Source organism: Choristoneura fumiferana, chromosome 14 (genome assembly GCF_025370935.1).
Source record: "Choristoneura fumiferana chromosome 14, NRCan_CFum_1, whole genome shotgun sequence".
Classification (NCBI taxonomy): Eukaryota; Metazoa; Arthropoda; class Insecta; order Lepidoptera; family Tortricidae; genus Choristoneura; species Choristoneura fumiferana.
Genome location: NC_133485.1, coordinates 8,348,855 through 8,366,233, shown reverse-complemented (window position 1 = coordinate 8,366,233; position 17,379 = coordinate 8,348,855). Strand labels below are relative to the sequence as shown.

At 39.8% G+C, this 17,379-nt stretch overlaps 3 protein-coding genes across 5 annotated transcripts in view; 1 reads left to right on the top strand and 2 right to left on the bottom strand.

The window, feature by feature from the left end:
• LOC141435020 (ribitol 5-phosphate transferase FKRP-like) overlaps positions 1-3,016 on the bottom strand; it is a 48,643-nt gene extending 45,627 nt beyond the window's left edge. For both annotated transcript variants that reach the window (XR_012452106.1, XM_074097538.1), the window contains exons 1-4: positions 2,125-3,016; positions 1,758-1,940; positions 1,309-1,481; positions 441-720 (exon numbers count right to left, since the gene is read on the bottom strand). Coding sequence is in view for 1 of the 2 variants with exons in the window: in XM_074097538.1 (XP_073953639.1) it covers positions 441-720; positions 1,309-1,481; positions 1,758-1,940; positions 2,125-2,856 (1,368 nt within the window). In the remaining variant the exon portion in view is untranslated. The remainder of the gene's footprint in view (positions 1-440; positions 721-1,308; positions 1,482-1,757; positions 1,941-2,124) is intronic.
• Positions 3,017-3,322: 306 nt separating this feature from the next.
• LOC141435023 (ATPase ASNA1 homolog) lies at positions 3,323-6,104 on the top strand. The gene is made up of 5 exons (XM_074097540.1): positions 3,323-3,552; positions 3,636-3,741; positions 3,821-4,006; positions 4,724-4,861; positions 5,070-6,104. The coding sequence occupies exons 1-5, from the start codon at positions 3,434-3,436 to the stop codon at positions 5,529-5,531; spliced, it is 1,011 nt and encodes a 336-aa protein (XP_073953641.1). The 5' UTR covers positions 3,323-3,433; the 3' UTR covers positions 5,532-6,104.
• Positions 6,105-6,135: 31 nt separating this feature from the next.
• Positions 6,136-17,322, bottom strand: LOC141435008 (GPI ethanolamine phosphate transferase 3-like). Of its 2 annotated transcripts, XM_074097521.1 has the most exons (10): positions 16,683-17,322; positions 15,321-15,450; positions 14,876-15,097; positions 14,151-14,171; positions 13,353-13,600; positions 13,049-13,200; positions 11,937-12,958; positions 10,844-11,035; positions 9,947-10,080; positions 6,136-8,373 (listed from the first exon to the last, which is right to left on the bottom strand). In XM_074097521.1, exons 1-10 carry the CDS (start codon positions 17,217-17,219, stop codon positions 8,200-8,202), a joined length of 2,832 nt encoding a protein of 943 aa, XP_073953622.1. In that variant the 5' UTR covers positions 17,220-17,322; the 3' UTR covers positions 6,136-8,199. The 2 variants fall into 2 exon arrangements, with proteins under 2 accessions (XP_073953622.1, XP_073953623.1); XM_074097522.1 differs by lacking the exon at positions 14,151-14,171.
• Between the last annotated feature and the right edge of the window lie 57 nt (positions 17,323-17,379).

Below are 17,379 nucleotides of genomic sequence, written 5' to 3'. Positions count from 1 at the left end.
CCATCAGGAGACCCACTTGCTCGTTTTCCATCTATTCGAATAAAAAAAAAACTGATGAACTATTACATAGTTCTACTTATAAATGCGTCAAGGGTTTATTGTGGTGTTTGTAACACCTAGGCGCCTGTCTGTGTGATATATACATATGTAGATTATTTGAGGTGGGCGGGTTTTGCATTATTTAAGTGTCGCACAGACGTAGCTGTAGTGCACGGTTTTAGCGGAGAAGCAATGTATAGTAGTGTACCTAGTTCATGATGACTTTATAAATATATTTTGAGAATTTCACTAATGCTTTGAACTGAAAATTAATCAGATTTTCCAGAATAAGATAAAATAGATTTTTATTACAATTGTGTCTTGGGATTAATGGTTAGTGGTATCAAAACCCTATTGGCCAAATATCAGGAAAAAATAATTTGAACAAAAACCCTCTTAACCTGTGCGAGCGGATGCAAATGCCTTTCAGGGAACTCCCTCTGATGCGCCAACACCCAATCGGCTGGCCACATCGTCCCATTTTTCGCAGCAAACGGCAACACCAGGACATACACGTTGTTGGTAGCGGAGTAGGCCACCCTATAGTAGTGGCCTTTGGTGGCTCGCTCCCACACGAAGCCTTCCGGGTCTGCGCCCCCGCGCGTCAGCCAGGGGACCCGGGATACGTCTGATGCGTGAATGCCAATTTCGACGTGCTCTGCCCAGGGGAGAATGTCGCCGCTGCAATGACAAGACAACTAATGTTGAATCCTGTTTTATATTGTTGTTAGCTAATCTATACCTATAAAATAGTAACATGACTGACATATGCTCAGCCTAAACCACTGGAGTTCATAAAGTTGCACTAGGCAGGAATTTTGCCAATTCCCATGGACTAGGGAACTACCACATTTTTATTCTTCCACGGAAGCCAAGTTGTGGTAATAAGCTAGTTACAAATATAAGCCAGTCGCTATATTGAGATCCGGTTCGAAGGACCAAAATGTAAGGCCAAAGATTGATTTAATCTGTCATGTCCCAGGATAACAGGATCAAAGGAATTTGGGCACAAATTTGTGCCTCTGGGAGAGGACAGGTTTAAGCACCAAGTTTTTTTTCTTATTTTTGTTGAGGCTCTTAACGCTCCAGGTGATTGTCAGCCTCATGAGTGCTCACTCATTTTCCTACACAAGGGACATTATAAATATAAATACCAAAAGTTGAATTTGAAGTTGATTGATGGTAAAATTAGTCATAATTAGAATATTGAATTTCACACGTATTCTTGGATAATTAAGTCGAAGCTGGGTTAGAACGACAGTATGTTACCGCACGACAGCGCCAAGTAAAGCAGTGGTCTCGAGCCAACAACGCGCGCCGGCGGCGACGAGGGCGCGCAGCACGTGGGCGGCGCCGCGCCGCATGTTCCGCCGGCAGCACGGCGGCGTGTTGCGCCCCGACAATATGTACGACGGGGTCCCTTGCACCGATGGGAAGCAGCGCTGGAAAGTGTTTGGCTCAACTTCATAAATAAATCATGAGATAATTGACACCAATTGACCTACCTCCAGACTAAGCAAGCTCTTAAAACTAATCATCATATTATTTGCCCTATAGTCAGTTTGTCAACAGTTGATAAAAAAAAATTAAGAATGTCTGGATACAGATATCACAAAGATGTCACTGATGACAGCATAGCAATATTGTAAGTTGAAAATATAGATAGATATGTATCAAAAATATTTAACAATAACACTAAAGTAATTGCTATATCTTACTTGTGTTTCCCTTTTGCATCCATACCACTGAACTCTCCCGTCTTCTCTGATCATAGCTTTGACGCCCAGCATCTTGTACAGGGCAACTCTGGAGTCCCTCTGATGGCGTGTTGACTTTTGTTTTGCTGAGGGACTCTTTAACACACCACGCCCTGCCCCTAGCTTTCCTTCCAAAATTTGCACCTAAAATTTATGTCATAGATGTTTCAATTGACGACTGAAGAGAATAACAAAACTTAAACTAGGCTACACCACTTTTAAAAAAAATATTATTTACTGGGGTCAACCTAATTCTATTAGAAAGTCATGAAGGTAATTTGGCTTTTGCTGCCTTTGAATTTAAAAAATAACTGTCATAATAAAATACCTTCAACTCGTGTGCAGCAGTTTGTAAATAAAGTGATTCAGGGAAAGGTAAAGCAAATGGCTGAGGGAATGTGTGCAGTAATGATGTCTTCATCAACAGTGCATGTTGCCCATGCACAGCATCACATATCTTCCCTGAAGCATCTTTAGCATATTGTAGAGTCCAGTCAGCATAGTTCCATTTAATATGTTGACAAGTGAGATGCGTGTTCCCCACCGCTATGGCGACAGCTGGAGCCAACGGCGCTGTCGCCACGGTCACTGCTTGCTGGAGGACTCGCCGCGACACTCGAGTGGAGTCAGGCACGAATAGCACATAATCTGTCAAAATATGGGTCAAAGGGTCCAATTCCTTAGGCGACGCATTCAGCCTCAACTCCAACGATATCACCCTCACGTTCCGGAGAGTCTCATTGCTGGCAGAGAAAGGGAATGGTGGATACGGCGCGTTTTCACACACCACCACCACCGGCACGTTAGGGAAGGCTGACACGAACGACTGTACGCTATCCGCGACATCGTTATCAAAGTCCTCAAACTGCCGGAAAACTACTGTAAGCAATTTAGATATGTGCCGAGTAGTGCGTGGATGTAATGGACTCGGAGCGATAGTCACAGGAGCAATAGGATACAATTTAAATTGCGGACACAAATAAACAAATACTGATGTGACCACGATAATGGTTATCAATAAAAGACGACAGCGCTGAACGCGTAAGAGCATTATTCTCATTCATAAATTTAATCATTTCATTCTCTATATTTGCAAGATATTATTTTGTGATTACTTTGGAATTATATTTCCACACCACTTCCACCACCTCTCCTCCTTCCTATTCCATAAAAAGTACTCTGTGTTCCATAATTTCCATTCCTTCCTGTCATGTTCCTGTCAATCCATTGTCAAATGTCAAAATGGCAGTCAGAAAGAGAGGTATTTTTAGTTTTATATTGGATGGACAAGAATATCATTCCCATTCAAACACAAATTCAATAAAGCGCGGCTTACACCATGTTGAATTGAATTTATACACCCTCGTGCAGTTATTTATTTACTTATTGAATATTATTATAACATTTAAAACATAAACAATTATTTAAGCTTTGATTTAACACTCTCACAGTGTCATCTTTTCAGAATAGATCATCGCCATTCATCACCTTATGATCTTTCGTTTACTTTGTCTGTGAATCATCTGTCACGTCATTATCTGTCAAAATTTCGAGTCATGGTATTGGTATTAGAAATTTAGGATACGTCGTCGCATGTTTACCGTTCGTTCAGACTTCAGACTATTACAGTTGTAATTATGGGAGACAATCAAGAATTGGAAGTTTTAGAGCCTTCTCTACGAAACGTTATCGAGCAAAAGTCTCTGCGATGGATATTTGTCGGCGGGAAAGGTGGTGTTGGCAAGACTACATGCAGGTAAAAAATATTTAGATAAACCTTATAATTACTTGTGCAGTTCGAGCCTGAAGGTAATCTAACAAATCATTTAATGATTTCAGCTGTAGCCTTGCTATTCAACTCTCGAAAGTTCGCGAATCAGTGCTTATTATTTCTACAGACCCAGCACATAACATTTCGGATGCATTCGACCAGAAATTCTCTAAGGTATCTGTATATTTCAAGATGACAATAATATCTTTAAAAGCGTTCTGTATGTTAATTTGTGTTTTTAATTATTTATTAGGTGCCAACAAAAGTCAAAGGTTTTGAAAACCTTTTTGCTATGGAGATTGATCCGAATGTCGGGTTGAACGAACTGCCTGAAGAATACTTCGAGGGTGAAACTGAGGCCATGCGGCTGGGCAAGGGCGTCATGCAGGAAATTGTGGGAGCCTTCCCTGGCATTGATGAGGCTATGAGCTATGCTGAGGTATATTTAAAGAAGTAACCATAATTCTTTTTAGAATCCAATTGAACTTAATTTTTATGGCATTCTTTAAAAATAAACTGAAACGAATATTTTCATTTACTTAGGTACAGTTAGCCAATTGATTCTTAGGCCACTATAGACCTTTGTCATAGTAAATAAAGCAATGCGTCAGCTAAAGTGTCAGACCTCATAACTCCATCAGATAAAAATTTACAGGACTAAAAAACTTTATAGGAAGGTTTTTTTGGTTTTATTATTAATGCAATTATTAAAATTATTAGGAATAATATTTGGAAAAAATAATATATAAAAAAAAAGTCATGGAAGTTGTATAAATGTGGAGTTTCAAGATTTGCTTGAAAAGAGTAATGAGGTTTGACACTTGACAACATGCTTATTGAATAATGTCACAATGACATGGTTTTGTGGTACAATATAAATCAAATTAGTTTCACGAACTAACCCTACCAGTCAATTGACAGCACAGTGCCATACTTTGTTTTTTTTTTATCTCGATGCATATCATTTGTAGCTCTCAACCTTGACGCTGGCAAAATTATCCCATTGGACAGAAGCCATTTATAAAAAAAAAATCTAATTGGTTGACTGCACCTAGTGAAACAGTACAAAAAGACAGTTATTAAGACCATTCTAAGATACTAAACTAGTCCATAATCCTTAAAGGTTACTGTAAGTCTTACCTTATCTGGTTTGCAGGTCATGAAACTTGTGAAAGGCATGAATTTTAGTGCAGTTGTGTTTGACACTGCACCAACAGGACACACCCTGCGTTTGCTGTCCTTCCCTCAAGTTGTTGAGAAGGGGCTTGGCAAGTTGATGCGGTTGAAATCAAAGGTTTGTTCAATTGCTTACAGTCATTGTGCACTATTTAATATGACTGTACACTTATCCACTCTATTGGAATGGCTTATATGTATTACAATACAGTAGTGTTTACATATTGGACATTACAAGTTAAAAAAATTCATTACTTGGCACATGTCCTGCAATAGACAGAGCCATATTAAAAAAACTGAACTTGAATTATTAATTTTTATTACAGGTGGCCCCTTTCATCAATCAAGTGGCAACACTGTTTGGGTTAGCGGAGTTCAACTCTGATATGTTCAGCAACAAAATGGATGAGATGCTCTCTGTGATCAGACAAGTGAATGCTCAGTTCAAAGATCCCAATCAGACTACATTTGTCTGCGTTTGTATAGCTGAGTTCCTCTCTCTTTACGAGACAGAACGACTGGTCCAAGAGCTGACCCGTTGTGGCATTGACACACACAACATCATAGTCAATCAACTGTTGATGCATACATCAGCACCGTGTGAATTGTGTGCCGCTCGGCATAAGGTACAAGAGAAATATTTGGAGCAAATTGCAGACCTATATGAAGATTTCCATGTCACAAAACTGCCTTTACTAGACAAAGAGGTCCGTGGAGCCGAGGCTGTCAACTCCTTCTCTCAACACCTTATTGATCCTTATGTAGTCCAGCCATCTACTTCCACGTGAAAATAAGTTAGTCACTCCAATATCATAACTAAATTATGTTCCAACAACACAGACTAGTGGTCTCTAATTTTTCTTTTTGATTTAACTTGTGTTATCAAAAATATTAAAATAATATATATCAACATACATATTCAATCATTTTGTGTCAAGAAAGGGTGCTGGAAATTAGAATGGGGGATGTTAGTGAATGCGATTTCCTTTTCTTCACTATAGTTAACCTTTTCACCTCCACAAAACAAATGAAGTGACGTGCTCTGTACGCCACAGAAAAACCAGCGACAAATCAACTTGATTTTTAGTTCCATTGCAGAAGGATCAATTTCGAGTTGGATGTTGGTAATGTATAGATGACAGTGCCATGTCAGGCATTCCATTGGCTATCACGAGTTCACGATTAGATGACTGGGGTGGCGAAGAGGTTAAAAGTATTAAGATGAATAAATGAATTTGCTATGTCATTCAGATAGAACTATTGTCTATTATCTATCACAGAATGATTATGTGTATCTATAAATACTTTAATTAGTCATTTCTAGTTTTTTTCAAATCCTAAGTAATAAATGTAAATACATATTTTTGTTGTTTAATTAAACAAAACTCCCAATACTTTGTAATAACTCATTTATTTCAAAGTCATAAAAAAACATAATACTTTTTAAAATTTCATTGGTAAATAAAGCACACAAATCAAGACACTACATTGGCTTCCTCATAATATGGTATAAACAATAATTGAACAATATTGCTAAATAATGTAAGGCTTGATGACTAGCTAACAATGACGAGATGATGTTTACAAGTCATTGATTTCAAATACCTACTTTGCTATTTGGTAAAATTGTACGATTTATTTATACTTTCTACAAAAAGACGTTCTTCGAAACCAATTAAAACCGCAACAACTTTATGTTAAGAAAAAACTACAATATTATTTTCTCTAATGGTTGGTTTGTACCATACCATGTCTTTGTACCAATCATAAAAAAATAATGTGGTCGAATTCGACAGAACAAGACGACAATAACAGTAACTAAACAGGGTGTAAATTTGATAATGAGCGGCCAGGCTTAATACCTTAGTCAAATATAACCTACTCTGGAATTCAAATGTCTGTAAGTCATATGTATATTAATAGGTACATAGATAACAATGTTTTATGACAGGTTGCTAGAAAAAATATTATTATGGTTTAATTCTTATAATGCCTCTGCCCACTTTTGCTAGTCTCTTTTCCACCTTGTAATTCTCAGTTTTAATGTAAATCTAGGTTAGACTTGAAAGTCACCAATGGTCATTGCTTATCTTTACCAGGCATCCGCGATTTGATATAATAGAATAGCACAGAATTTGTTCAGCAAATAATGTTTACTAGTTAGTCTCACTAATTAAATTATAATACCATTAACTGTACAATAAGAGTATTTAAGTAACAACAATTTATAAACCCGATTCCACGTCAATATTCATTAATAAAGTTATGTACAAACTTATCTACAATCGCTACATTACTTTATTATTATTTAAAAGGAAAATCCAAAATTTTCGCTACATTAATAACATTTCAAATTTCAATGAACAGGCTCTACGGCAGTGTCAGTTAATTATCGTCTTAATTTACATAGGAATAACGTTTATAAATGTACACTTTTACTCAAATAAAATGCCTCCTCTGGCAATAAATACAACCATTAAGCGCAAGGTATATCTACTCATAATTTATAAAAAATTACAGACCTAGGGCGATTAAATAATAAATGTCTTACAGCGCAACGCAGGTATTTGTGACATTGATTGCAGTCAATAAATTTGCGATTTAAGACATTCTTTACTACCGCTATTGAAATGATTGCAATTTAACGTCTTTTCCTGGCCCGAGTGAGATTATCTGACAGACGTTAAATGCGACAGCCTGGTATGACGAAAAATATTGACTTTGTACTCGCACACATTCTCATTCACAATGTAAAATCTTAATCAATATTCCCAGGTGAAGCAACAGCAATTAGAGTCCAAACAAAAATCATAGTAATATAGTGATCAGTAACAACCCCGCCACTTAGTCGGACCGAATTACCAATGCTCTTAGGTCTGATGGGCTATTTCCACTTGTCTACACCCAAACGTCAAATGTGGACTAGTGGACAATTTCACATCAGGTTGTTTGTAAATGGTCTGGACAAGTGGGTATAAACCGTTTTGGTACTTCCGTCATAAGTTAAATGACTACATGAAAAGCCAGAGCTAGGCCTAAATACTCGTAGTCGGACGATGGTTTCACTGGCATTCTGATAACTACTATTTTATCATGACCCGTTTCAAAAAGGTCACACTAAAAACGGTAGGCGTTAGAAGTCCAATGGGATACATCCAAGTTGAGATGCCTTCTTTTAGGTTTTTGTTACGATTATATACGCTGCGGTACAGTACAGTCAAGGTCATAAAAACGTCAACAATATACACCTTTATGCCACTAAGCATAAGATTTGACGCTATGGTTGTAGTATAGATATTTATGCCTTTGACTGCACAGTACTTTTTTTAAATTACCTACAATAAAACAGCCAGGCAGTGGAACGGGCTCTGCACTATAATTTAACCCAACACCAAACCTGTCAGATTCACGACTTTGTGACAACAGTACGTGAGATGTCAGTGCCTAGTGCTTGTGTCAGCTGTTCCTCTGAGACGCGGGGAGGTGCCAGGCGGCGAGGGAGGCTCCGATGAGGGTCCCCAGCAAGGCCGCGCCGCAAGCCGCGCTCTCGAACAGCAGCTTGGGCGTGAACACTCCCCAGATCATTAGGTGACGGCAGTGGATGGTGGCGGAGAGAGCGCAGGCGAACGACTGCAGCATAATGTTTATATCAGCAAATTGAAGTGTAAGTTTCCCTACGATCGCAAAACGAATTCTTCATTTGTTAGGAAAATCCCAGAATTTAAATTCGACTGCCAGATGGTTTACGCGAGCCAAACTAATCCTACTAATATAACACAGCATTTATAGCGAAAGTTTGTGAGTAGGTACGCTTGTTAACCCTTAAGGTAAAACAGCTGCTTGAATTTTGATGACATTTAGTATATAGCTAGAGATCTACTTTTTGTCCCGACTTCACAGATGATCTCAACCGCTAGGATCAGAGATACGAAATTTAGCACGGGTGTGTTATATGCAAACGTTCGTAAAATCCAAGCTGTCAAGTAGCCCGCATTGTCCCTTGATATTTATTCATTTACTAGCCGTTGCCCGCGACTCCGTCCGCATAGTATTTGTTTATCGCTATCACGGGAGAACTATGCAATTTTCCGGGATTAAAACTATCCTATCCCGGGGACTCAAACTATTTGTATACCGAATTTCATCCAAATCAGTTCAGCGGTTTAGAAGTGATTGAGTAAGAAACATCCAAACATCTTCACAAACTTTCATATTTATAATATTAGTAGGATTTATTTTAAAACTAGAGTTTACCCGCGGCTTCGCACGCGTAAACTATTCGATCTGGTAGTTACAATTGGAATTCCGGGATTTTACAAATTTCCCCTGGGAAATCCTAAAATTTATATCGTGATCTTCATCATCCCAGCCTATATACGTCCCACTGCTGGGCACAGGCCTCCTCTCAGAAGAAGAGGGCTTGGGCCATAGTTCCCACGCGGGCCCAGTGTGGATTGGGAACTTCACACACACCATTGAATTGCTTCGCAGATTTGTGCAGGTTTCCTCACGATGTTTTCCTTCACCGCAAAGCTCGTGGTAAATTTCAAATGTAATTCCGCACATGAATTTCGAAAAACTCAGAGGTGCGAGCCGGGGTTTGAACCCACGACCCTCTGCTTGAGAGGCGATAGGTCAAACCACTAGGCCATCCCGTGATCTTCATTGAGGTTGTTTTATGAACAACTGTACAAAATTTCATGACTCTAAGCCCAACGGTTGTTATTTCGAGATTTTAAAGAAAGAAGAATGAAAGGTTTATTTTGGCTCCAAAAGTACCACCTAAAACTAAGACCAGAAGTAGCACTAAAACTATGTTACTTGGTGACACGGCAGGATACCAAAAAGGAAAAAAAGAAAGAAGGAAGAAAAGATTTTATCCCTATCCTGTGGAAATATCGGGATAAAAGTAGCCAATGTGTTATTCCAGACGTCCGGCTATCTGGGTGAAGACCAAAAAGTTGCACACTACATTTGTATGGATAATTTTCGTGTCACAATGGAAAAAGTTAACGGAAATTAGAGCTACTTGCTAACGCGGCTTTAACGGTGTGCAACTTTTTGGTCTACACCCATCTACATACCAAATTTCATCCAAATGCGTCCAGCCGTTTTAGCGTGAAGAAGTAACATAACAAACATACACGCGCACCAACTTTCGCATTTATAATATAAGGTAGGAAGTAGGATTTGTAGAAGTTACCCTGATGGCGAAGCAGAGCGCAAACTTGAGGCAAAGCGAGAACACGGCGGCCAGCTGCGAGCGCGCGCTCGCCGCCGCGCCGCGTCCCCACAGCGCCAGCAGCGGCGCCGCCGCGCCGAACAGCAGCGGCATGCCTGCGACCAAGTGTTACCAACCTCGACAATGAGCTACGACACTATGGGTACGTTCCACTAATCGTCCGCCACGCCCACGACCGCAACCGGTGAAATGAGGGCTATCGCGTATGAATTCGCCACTAGAGGCGCTAGTGTAGCGAGTGGTCTCCGAAATGTCAAATGTCACTGTTTTTGAGTGAGCTACGCGGGTTTATTTATAATTAAAATAATTTTGTGAATATTTTGTTTGCGGAAACCTTTGTCCTCCTTTTTTTCGAACAAAACGGGACTTCGCAACACATGCTCGATATTTTTATGGCACGGTTTTAAGGTATTCAATATCATTTAAATTTAAATTTTGTTTTCACGCCCGTAATAACAAACTAACCACTATATTTCAGGCAGGTCCTTTGTCTACAGTGGCGCCAACTGGTGAGCGCGATAACGGTAGCCCTCATTGCCGTTCTACTAACGTTAACAGGCCGCGGGCGATGTAGGCGAATGTTATAAGTGGAACGCACATCTTGAGCGCTGGATGGTATCGGTGGATGAAAGTGGAGAGTTATCGTTCATTGTGTCGTTCGAAGGGGCATCCTTCGTTCAGCAATGGACGGACGTCTTCTGGCTGATGATGATGAAATTTAGAGAAAAACTCAGAGCCCCCAATCCAGGCGCAGGCCCGAACCCATGACCCTCTGCTTGAGAGACCATAGGTCAATCCATTAAGCTAGGACGTCTCAACAGCAACAACTAGTACTGATGTAAAAAGTTGAGTCCTCACCGAAGCACTCGAGCAGCACGAACGTAGCCATGATTTGGTGCCCGGCGACTGTGTAGTTGGGGTCCCCGGCGTGGAAGGCTGGCGCCCACCGCACGTGGCCCACCGTCGCGTGGTGGCCCGTGCCGTAGAAGTGGTACGACGCCAACAGCGCCCAAGCGCACGCCACGCTCGAGTTGCAACGGGTCGTCAGAGCTGCAACCAGGGTTGGAAATTATAAGGTCTATAACTACCGTGGGACTCACTCATAATGAAATAAACCCGGATAATTCGCGTTTTAGTTTAGCTGGACATGTTTCGGGCTAATCCGTAGCCGTTCCTCCCGGAGCACACGCCACGGCGGCATGCATAACGTAATATTCCTAATTCAAATTGGCATAACGTTATTTGCGTACTTATTAATTCGCCATTATGTTAATGCGCATTATGTAAATTGTCATACATAACTTTAAGCATAAAGTTACTCTGCAGTTAATTAAAAAATATAAATATAAAATTTACTCAAATTGATCTGAAAAGTCAACTATGCGAAAATAAATCGAATGTCGTTCAGTTACAAAAAAAACCTTACAAACTAACCCAATCGGTTTTGCCCTAACCTATCTAATTATGCCAATTCATTTTATCTAAATTAAAGTGATAATTAGTAATGTTTTTATTATACGAATTTATTATTATGCCAGTTCAGTGTTATGCCATTATTATTAACGTCCCTCACTTGCTCTTTTGCCACCCTATTAAACATTCGCACCGTTGATAATCATCATGTCAGCCGAAAGACGTCCACTGGTGGACATAGGCCTCCTCCAAGGCTCTCCACTCAGACCGATTTTGTGCTTTCCGCATCCACCGCAATCCCGCGATCTTAACCAGGTCGTCACTCCATCTTGTTGGAGGCCTACCGACAGCTCGTCTCCCGGTCCGCGGACGCCATTCGAGAACCTTCTGACCCTGTCTGTCTCAGATCCGTATGTCATGATTGCCATTGATAATGAAATTAATGAATCTACCTACAGATACGCCTAATATATTGCATACCTTTAAATATGTTATACATTTACCGATGTATCTTTTTCGCAACAAAATTTCCACTTACAAGATTTCGAAGTCCCATCAGTCTTCAACAAGGACACGATGTTCAGAGCCAGGAACCCAGACACCAGCGCCAGCGCGGCGGCAGGCGCGTACGCCGCCCCGAGCACCAAAGTATTCGCGATGTAGATTAACAAACTGCACACGAGAAGGACGACCGTGGAGTCACGTTCTCGACGCCAGAGGAGAGCGAACATGCCGATTAAAACCACCCACGAACAGCGAGCGAGGAGGCGAGACCTACTGGGAGAGCCGAGGGAACCCCAACCGACAGCCCAGTGCCCGCAGGCGAGTAAACCAGCAACGACCACCCCGTGCCCGCGCCAGCCAACGTACCGGCGCGCCACGGCCACTACCGCTGCAGTCGCACCCAAAGCGAGAACCAAAGCTGCCCGCGATGCCTGCCCAGTCACAACCCCTCCCCCCGCCGTCCAACAATCACCCTGCTCCTCCCTGCACCCCCGATAGTTCCTCGTAGCAGCCAGCACACCTCCAAAAGCCAGCCACAAACCCAAAGCTTTCAACGTGCCCACGTTCCACGCCATCAAACCTAACACGCTCAACGCCAAAAAGGACAGACCCGCGCCCTCTTCGATAATATAACTATTCGATACTAATACGGCCGCGGAAGCCACTAGAGCGCCTCTAGCGAATCGCTCATAAAACAAAGAACGACCTTCGTACCACCTTTGGGTTATACCGTCCCAATGCATTATAACTAACGCGCTAGTAATTGCACCTGAAGCTAAACCAGTGCTCAAGATTATCGCATGCACGACGTCTTCGATAAGTTTAAAGGAATACGCGGTATAGCATAGAGATATGCACACGGCCATGGCAGCATACCCGGTTGGGACGAAAGAACTAGCGAAGACTAAAGGGACGCGCTCTATGGGAAGACCCTCGGTTATGAGCCAGTTGAAAAATATGGCGAGAAGAAGTAGAAGAAGAGCTCTCAACATTGACAAGGAGTCAAACTCCACCCAGACTTCTCGGAAAACGTTACGCGTGTTTTCACTCAGTGCCCTGAAACAAATAAAGCTCTTTAATAAATAAAGTACTTTTCTAACTAAATAAAAATAGTTTTTGAAAGTTTAAACCATTTATTAAACCTACTTAACATCAGCCAAATAAACATCGAGTTCTTCTTCAGTTTCGACCGCAACAGCTTTGCTCATTTGTTCTCTCGTTGAATTAATTAGAAGTGCTAATCTATCAAGAGGCACTTGCTGAGATTCTTCCCCATATCTAATTAAATATTGTGTTATCTGAAAAAAACATAATAATTTCATTTTCATTTGTATATTTATTTAAACAGGACTTCTTTTCAATAGCCATCGACTTTCTTATCAGTCGTCCTTTAGCAAAAAATTACAAGTAAGTAAACTTAACAAATCGCATGTCAATGTCCTAAGTATACCTGTTTAAGCGTATTGGTCATCTGCAACAATGACACAGGCACTGATGTCTTCGGTAGCACTGGCAACAGTAGGTTTCCCAACGACGGCGCGGGCGGTGGCAATCCAAGAGCCGCGCTTAGAGTTGGTGCGAAATCAGTCTGTTGCACCTCAATCCCAATCGTAGAATCGCCCACACCAGAGAATCCTGCGCCACGGTATGCGAAGAAAGCTGCCGTACGCTCCGCTTTACTTTCGCCGCCATGGTCGCCTATTGTAACCATGAACTATGAGAGTATTGTCAGGTCCAGGATGGATAGGTATATAAGGATAAGGAGGTAATATCAAGTTTCACTTACACATGACTGAAACTATAAGTGAAGACATGCATATTGATTCTTATTCAAGTTGTACTGACAAAAATTTTAATATTTCACAGACAAACTATCGGGATAAACTGAGATGAGATTGAAACTGAGCAACAACAGAGGAATGAGAAACAAAATAGTGCAATATGAAAATGTGTTGTATCAACTTTTCGCCACATAAATTACGTTTGTCGCTTGAATTTTCTATGTCGAGAATATGACTGTGAAATATTGACTTGTAATGCAGTCAAGCTTTAACAAAGCGTTTTGTAGTGCTATTAAGGTTATAAAGGGTTTTTAAGTATAATTGGGATATCATCAACCTCACAAAAATGTGTTTTAGAATCACACATAAAGTAGAAAAGTTAGCTCTATGCAACAAAACTGTTATCAAATACCAATAGCATGACCAAAACAATCAGACTATGTGCAAGCCTAATGCTGAATACCAACCATCTTTCCATTCATGTGAGTCTAAAACAATGTGAAATTGATTTATTTATTCAATTGGAAATATCTTTCATTTAAAATTTACATACGAAAATAAATGGCAGGCATTTTAAAGTATGTTTATGGTAAGGATAAAGGCAACATTATTTTTTATAAAACATGAACTGATTCTTCTTTTATGTGAAACTAATATGTATTTTATATCACCTTACTTCATACACAAGGTATCATTGAGACACTCATTGAGATAATGCTATACTAATTAAAAAACTGTACTTTCTAAGTTACCCATTTATATTTTAACTAGCTATTATCCGCCACTTTGCGTAGGAAGGATTCTTTTCTTGCGCGCCCTTGGGAACAACTAATTTTTTCAAGATGAAAGTTATGCTATTATTTTTCTGGTCTGTACCTAAGTTAAATTTCATGGTAATTGGTTCAGTAGTTAAGACGTGATAGCAAAAGAAACAAACAACGCACTGGCATCGCGTAAAGCGCTGCGGGTGTCTATGGACAGTGGTGATCACTTAACATCAGGTGACCCACTAGTTCGTTTGTCTGGCCTCTCTAACATAAAAAAATAACAATCACACTTTTACATTTATAATATTACTAATATTAGTAAGAATATGACACAGAAACAGAAACTAAAATATAATGAATTAACTCCTATCAGATAAAAAATAGTATCTTATCTGATCAAATGAGTGAAGTAAATAATCTAATACCTGTTTCAGTCATGCCATGGTCACCCACAACGAAAAGCAGCACGTCGGGTGGCAGCATTTCTATCAACTTTTGCAATCTTGCATTTGTTTCTTCAAGTTTTCTAGTCATCTCTGGATGGTTGGGACCATATCTGTGGCCTGCATGGTCTACTCCCAAATAGTGGGCTAGCAGGAGATCCCAGTCCTTTTGTTTCACTTCATCAAATATTCTTGAGTCCACTTCTGTAAAATTAAACAAGTATTTTATACAAATTCCTTTGGACTAAAAGTAGGTTTGAAAGGAGTTAAGTATCAAATCTAATTACATTTAATGAATTTTTGTGTTCCATTTATTTCAATAAAATTTAAACCCTTGATTTTTAAATAATATATACTTACTAACTCTACTTTATTATTTATATCCTATGAGTCCTAAATTTAATAAATTTTTAATTGAATTGTTTACCTATATCAACAGTATCTAGGTCCCAAGTGTGGAAAGAATATAATGCATGAGATCTCATCCACCGTTTAGGTATGATGCGAGCCCAGGTGTCATCTCCGAGTAGCACTGCCTTTCCTCCATTTTTGTGCAACTGTAATGTAATATAAAACAATTGGCATTTGCATTTGATGACATTAATATCTTAGTCAAATCAGTGAAACATTGGTAAACGAGGAATTCTGGAGATAAAGATAGTCAAACAATAGGTAGTACATTACTAAAGAGGCAGGGAAGTAAGGGGTTGCTGGCCGAATACATATAGACAGATAATAACAATGCTTCTGTGTTTTTTTCAACCCCAGGAATTAGGAATCACCTTTGGTTTATCACACTGTTCCACCACTCAGACAGATAGCTGTGATCCCATCTCAGTTTGTTTTGTCTACTGTACTTTACTTTATATCTAACTATGGTCTGTTTTTTAATCCGAGATACTAAAATGATGTTTCATGTGTTACCTGTTTTTTGCGTCTCATAAATAGTGACGTGCCACAACCGGTTATCACCAAAAGATTTTGTAGGTTAGGTACCTATGTTATATGCTATGTGTATAAAATATTAAGATATGAAAGGATCCGTGACATACTAACATGTAGGGCACTTAGGACATTCTAGAAAAGGTAAAATGGGTCTAATAAAAATGCAACCATTTTGGAGATATTACTACTTTTTATAGATGTTGATTTTTAAGTTTCAATTTCATTTTAAGTACGATCCTCCTCAATGCTTACCATAAAAACACACATACCATAACACAAGAAAACGCACTGAACACATCCAATCACAATACGAGTAAAGTAACGAACAAATGTCAAATATGAAAAACACAAATGACATTGTGTCATATCTGGCCCTACTACGAAATGAAAAATTCGAAATTCGTATTTTGCCATCCCGCTAACGCTTATCTTGTTTAATACGTGAGCGAAAGGATGGTGCGATACGAACTTCGTTTTTCCAGTTTTATAGGAGCCCCCCTGTGTTATGATTTTTTACATTGGTACTAAGTGATGAACACTGTATTTTTACCTGTGCTTAGATTTTATCACTTTATCTTAAAAGTGCATTTATATTTTCAAAATAGAAAGTTGAATATTGAATGCTTTAATGTTATTTTTGCTATCATAAAATATATTTTTTTACTGATTATTTACAATTATATCAGAAACCGAAATCATAGAGCAGCACTGTTTGTTTTATGCAGGCCACATTATTTTTACATTTGACATTTGACTGTCATTTTAGTACCTAGGTTTCACAAATAGGCCATAATAAATGAAGATTGTGATAGTTTGAAACATTACAAAATTGGTTGACTTTTACCTGATTAACTACATTGTCTTCCTGTAGCTCAACAGCAGCAAAGTTAGAACTGATATCTATGAAGGTTGGAAGCGAGCCGGTCACCAGCGCCTTCACTCGCTGCAGCGTCGTGGTGGGCGGGTCCGCCATAAACCGGAAGAGCCGCGCGCGCTCCGGCCAGCGCGCCAACGTCTCCCGGAACACCGGCATCCGGTTCTGGTACGGCAGCGGCTTCACCAACTTCTCATCATACTCCGTAAAATCATACCGCAGCGCGTCAACCAGCACAAACATAACCCTGTTCCGACCAGGCGCGCACACGATCGGCGCACCGGGATTAGACAAAATACGACGGATCTTCTCCTCATCGCTGCAAGATGACCGCGACGTGTTCGACTCCCGCCCATCGCACCCGAAATCTTTCAAAGGCACGCATTCAGTCACATCGCTTAATGTCTTGCGGGATAAAAGGAAGCCCTGGCCGAACATGAACACGGCAGACATAATCAAATAAGAAAACCAGAGCAAATACAAAATGAAATTCCATCTTTCTTTCATGTTACGTGCTTTTTGTTTTTATGATTAATTCAAGTTACCATTGATTATATTAATTAAATATTATTAAAGAGCTCGGAAAACAATACCCGAGCTATCCAAAAAATTAAATCTGATTGTCAAACTAATTTGTCAATGTCAAGATGACGTTCACGACGATTTC